The following is a 5,433-nucleotide window of genomic DNA, read 5'->3' on the forward strand; positions in this document are numbered from 1 at the left end:
TTTTTTTTTTTTTTCATCGCCAGAGAGTGCATGCAAGAGAGAGAGAGAGAGAGAGAGAGAGAGAGAGAGGATAAGGAGGAGAAGGAGGAGGAGAGAAAGCCCTCACCACAGGGGGTGGCCACACTGTTCACAGTCCCCTCTGGACCCCGGTGAGGTCCCCATCACTCGTGGGCTCAGAGACCTGTGAGTGCAGAAGTCCAGTCAGGCTGCCCCTGGCAGCAAACCCTCATTTGGATCTTGCCTTTTGTCTCTGCAGGGCTGTGAAGGGGCTAGGTACTTGTGACTGTCCCCACTTGGCACCCCGTGGCAGGTCAGTCCCAGCCGAGGGGCAGGGTGGCCCTTTGAGACACTGTCTGATAGCCAGTGATTGTTCATGGAGTGGCAGTCTCAGAGATGACTCTGACACTCTGACCCTGTGACTGGGAGGAGGACAGGAAGTAGGAATGCAGGAGAAGGGTTCTGGGGCAGGAAGCGAGCAGGAAGTGTTGGAGGGGACAGGGAAGGCAGCCAGTAGGTTAGAGGGCCTCCAGAGGGCGCCAGATGCTGAGTGATGACGCCATGCCACTGCACATGGAGGTCATGCCACACGGTCCCCTGTGCAGAGGTGGTAGGAGACGAGGAGAGAAGGGGGAGGGGGTGGGGGGCCGGACAGGGGCGCAGTGGTGACGCCGCACCCCACGGGAAGGCTCCAGGTTGGCATCAGAGACCTGCCTGCACAGGTCGGGCATGCATGTGCCCGTGATCTGCTGCAGGCCAAAGTGGGGCTGGATCGTGGCATGGGGACCTGTTGGGTCTCTCTCTCTCTCTTGCTTATGGAAAAAATAAACTTAAAAAAATAATAAAATGAGAAGGAGGAGGAGGAGGCATAGAAAGCTACCAAGCAAGCTGGAAGCCCGCCCAAGGACAGAGCCAGGCGGGCCCAATGTCTGTAGCAAAGTGCTTACCTGCATGGCCTGGGCACCAACTCTGGCTAATTAAGGAGAACCCCGTCTGAAAGTTGCTGGGGTGGCTTCCAGAGCCGTGTGGAGGTCTGAAACATCATGTGGAGCTTTGAGGGGGTTCTAGACCCAGCGGTGCCCACCCTGACAACATTAGCTGTGGACACTGGTACTATTCTCAGTGCTGTGGCCATTGCTGTCCTAGAAACTAGGTCTTCATGTCAGCATTCCAGCCAGAGACCCACTGGGTCCCCCTTTCTGTGAGTGTGGGGGGATTCAGGAGGGTGTGAGTCAGGAGGGTGGGAGGGTGGGAGTCAGGGGGGTGGGAGCAGAGCAGGCATAGAAAGAACAGCCTCCTTTTACAGGGAAGGAAGAGTGAGGCCGAGGAAGCCTTGGGGTCTGGATGGCTAAGACAGGACAGGGGGTGGGGCACAAACACACCTGAGGACGGTGTCAGAGCTTAGGGTGGAAAGGCTGTGGGGAAAGCGAAGGGATTCATCCACGCAGGGAGGCATAGCATTCCCTGCACCGATGGCCTTGGGATTGCCTGTCCCCGCCAGCAGCCCACCCCTCTGTGGGCCAGACCCGGTCACTAGCAGGTTTTCTTATGTTGAATCGGTTTGCCTGTGTCACAAATGTCTGCTTTTTTCTCTTATCTTTCTGGACTCAAGCATCAGACCTTCCTTTCTACTGGCTCCTGTGGTGGATTGAATGTGTCCCCTCCCCCCAGATGCATATGTTAGAATTTGGTACACCTTGGAATAGCGCTGGGAGGGTGAAACTGATGCCATGATGGTATTAAACACGGTGCGACGTGGGGAGGTGGCTTGGATAGGTCAGATCACCGGGGTGCAGCCTCACCAGGGACTGCTGGCGGCTTCATGAGAACACGATGACACAGACGACATGGACACGCCTTGCTCCGTGTGACCAGGCGGGACCCCGTGCCAGCGGCTGCACGGGTCTGAGAGGAAGAACCCACTTTGAATCTCCAAATGTGTGAGCCAAATAAACCTCTTTTTCTTTTAAAAAATTTATGCCAGAGAGAGAGACATAAGAGAGAGACAGAGGGAGAGAAAGTGAGAAAGCACCCCCTCCCCACGGGACACGGTCACATGGCAGTTCTTCCTCCATTTCGGATGTGGGCACACATGCACACGTGCCTGCAGTGCTTCTCAAGCCACCAGGTCTGGAACTTGATCAGTGCAGTTGGCATGTGGGATCCAGCCACCTTAACCACCATGCCACGGGCTGGCCCTAAACCTCGATTCTTTATAATTTCCCAGTCTTTATATTTATTTTTTTTTCCTTTTTTTTTTGGAGAAGTTTTTGCTATAGGGCACGTGCGCTCACCAGAAAGATAGAGAGAGACAGAGAGTCAGAAAGCGAGAAATCACCCCCCAGGGGGGATGGCCACGCCACAATCCCTTCTCCTCCATTCTCCTCTTGGGATCTTGGGCACGCACACACAGGCGCCCGGTGTGAGTTTAAGCCACCGGGTCTGGGACACGAACCGCGGTCGACTACATTGGAGTCCAGCGACATAGCCATTATGCTAACTGCTGGTCCCCCCAGTCTTTGTATTTAGTTAGTGACAAAAAAATGGACTAGGACAGTTCCCTGATCTCTGTCATGGCAGCCTCCCTCCCCTGCTCATGCCAGGCCCTGCAGCCTGGCCTCTAGACCTCCTGGATGTCTGGTCATTTCACCCCTCCATTCCTCCTGTGGGCCCCTTACGCCTTTGTAAAAGTTCCCTCTTGCTCAAGAAACATCCCCCAAGCTGGTGACACTCGTGACCATTATACCTTGCCCCACCTGCAGGACAAATAGACATCATTGTCTGTATTGGCAACATGAATGGGGAGTCCTCCAGAGGGTCGTTCACCTTCTCTGATGCAGAAATACAACCTCACAGACGCTGCTTACCACTGGGTTTGATTTCTGTACAGCTAACCACATCCCAGGGGTTTTTCACCCCTCAGTGCAGTCAAATCCAGTCTTGCCCATCCTGTTCTTGCGATTTAAAGACAAATACATCAATGAACATATGTCGTTTTGTCTGCCAGTGCTCTGGTGGGTCCTCCTGGCCCCCTGGGGCTGGCAGTCCCCGCCTCCCACCCTCTCCCCACCTGCAGGGATGGGTGTGACTTGGACTCAGCCAATCATGTCATCTCGCACCCTTGACAGCCGCTGGGCCTGTGGCCAAGGACTGCTCTGTAACTGGAATACCAGGAAGTTCTGTTTCCCTGATGGTCCTCAGCTAAGATCACAGAGGCACTTTCTCCAGCCCCATGAAGTTCCTTTCCAGGGGAAGAAGACGCCAGCTCTCCACAGGAAAGTAGAATGAAAAAGGGCCCCAGGGACAGCCACTGAACTCCTGGGTCTCCTCTGCCTGAGCCAATAAACAGCCTTCCTGTTTAAACTACTTGGAGTTGTTTCCTGCCACTTGCAAGTGGTAAATCGTGACATTATAATGCCTTTAGACATTGGGATAGCAGTAACACAAAACGACTTAACAAAGTTCATGGAAAATGGAATTACACTATGAGTTTATTTTGGTGCAAATACCTTTTTTTTGAGAGATTTTTGCTACAGGGCATGTGGGCTTGCCAGAGAGAGAGAGACAGAGAGACAGAAAGTGAGAAATCACCCCCCAGGGGGGATGGTCACGCCATAATCCCTTCTCCTCTTCTCTCCTCTTGAGAGTTTGGGGCATGCATGCACTCATGCCTGGCATGAGTTTGGAACCATCTGGTCTGGGACTCAAACTGTGGTTGACTGTGTAGGAGCCCAGTGACCTAACCATTACAACATCTGCTGGTCCTGGTGCAAATAAATTTTGAGATCCATGCATAATTTTTTTTGATAATAGGCATTTCCAATAACTTTTTGAAGTGCTCACATACATTTTAATTATGGAAAATAGAAACAAGAAGACAAAACCCAAATCATTCGCGATCCCAGGAGATGTAAGTGATCTCCAGAGGGCCAGTCTAGCTGGCTGGAACATACAACCAAGACAGCCCAGCCCACAGCCAGCCGCACGGCCAGCCTGGAGCTGTCCTGCCCAGCACCCCCCGCCTCCCACACACTGAATACCTGGGTACATGATATGAGTGGCCACAGGGAAACAGGCAGAGACTGCTGGGTTAGCCCTCAGAGTGTGAGAAATACGACATCTTCCTGTCAGACCACTAGGACTGGGAGCGAATTATGCAGCAAAACACACAGATTGTGGCCTGTATTTGTTGGCAAACTGTACATTGTTTCCCCCCATTATTAAGTATCTTTAAGGTTATTTTGTTACAAACATCTAAAACCAACCCTGACCAGCTTAAACAAAGGGAGAATGCATTTGAGTCTGCTTGAGGCAGATGGAGCACCGGAAACCAGGAAGGAAAAGGTCAGGCCTCTGTGGGGACCTCAGAAGCCAGTGACCATGTTGCTCCGGCTTAGAAAAAGCTGTCCATGACACCCGGGGTGCTAAGGGCTTCTGAACTACAACCTCCAGCTGTCAGGACAGTCCCACCCATCCCACTTGGCCAGTGCCCATCTCTGGATCAGCCAGCTGTGATGGGGCGGATCAGCACCTGCACACAGGAGGGAAAAGAGTAGGCGAAGCCTGGGAACCCCAGGGTGGAGGCCCGAGCCCAGCATGCCCTCAGGGCTCTGGCCTGCTTTTTAACTGCTGTGTTTGTTTCTTTCTTCGGGAATCTTTTTTGTAGCTACTGTATCAAGGCTTTTTTTCACAAAAGGAGGAGCTGGTGGGGGTTGCTTTTGAAACTGTAGCACCAGAGGGCAACCTTGTGTACTCCTGCGCAACAGACGGACTCCCTCGCGCTTTCCTGTGCAAGGGTGACCCGATGACGTGGTTTTAATCAGTATTTTAAAAAATTCTGTGGGGCGTAAACAAGAAAGGAACTGAACTACAATATTAAATCGGTTAAAGCCATTGAGACAAGTCTGCGAACACAGAGAGGAAGCCGGAGCTCAGGGGCTGACGGAGTCTCGGAGGGGGGTTCTCACCACCGCCTGGGGGCTGCTTCCTCCACTCGACAGAGGGATTTCCCTGCCAAACCGACGCCTCCCGCAGTGAGGGGCGCCTGGGGCAGCGCCTGCTGGGTCACGGGTGCCTGGCCCCCACGGCTGCGGAGGCACCTGCGTCCCAGCGCCTTGCCCTCTGAACCCGAGCGGCCGCCCCCACGGAGCTGGGCGGAGGCCGGGGGCCGGGAGCGCGCGGGGGAGGCGTCTGCTCCCGGGACTGAGGCGGCGCCTTCGCCTCCCGCCTCTCGGCGACATCTTGCTCGGGAGAAAAGCGCGTGGGAACGCCGGCTGTGCTTTAGCTGCTGCGCCACGCGCGTCACGGGCCGGGGCGCGGAGAACCGGCTGGCGCCGCGGGGCTTGGGGCTCAGGGCCGGGCTCGCTCCGCACGAAGCAGGTAAGGCCGCCGGCCACCCAGTCGGTGCATGCATGCCTTGCTCCCCAGGGCGCCTCC

At 54.6% G+C, this 5,433-nt stretch overlaps 1 protein-coding gene across 1 annotated transcript in view; it reads left to right on the plus strand.

Annotated features, from left to right (window-relative positions):
- Positions 1-1,040: 1,040 nt before the first annotated feature.
- The window catches only part of CCSAP (centriole, cilia and spindle associated protein), a 25,430-nt gene continuing 21,037 nt past the window's right edge, over positions 1,041-5,433 (plus strand). Inside the window, exons 1-2 of the mRNA XM_006146022.3 lie at positions 1,041-1,107; positions 5,032-5,376. Coding sequence (XP_006146084.1) covers positions 1,041-1,107; positions 5,032-5,376 — 412 coding nt within the window. The remainder of the gene's footprint in view (positions 1,108-5,031; positions 5,377-5,433) is intronic.

This window comes from Tupaia chinensis, unplaced genomic scaffold (genome assembly GCF_000334495.1).
Source record: "Tupaia chinensis unplaced genomic scaffold, TupChi_1.0 Scaffold000161_3, whole genome shotgun sequence".
NCBI lineage: Eukaryota > Metazoa > Chordata > Mammalia > Scandentia > Tupaiidae > Tupaia > Tupaia belangeri.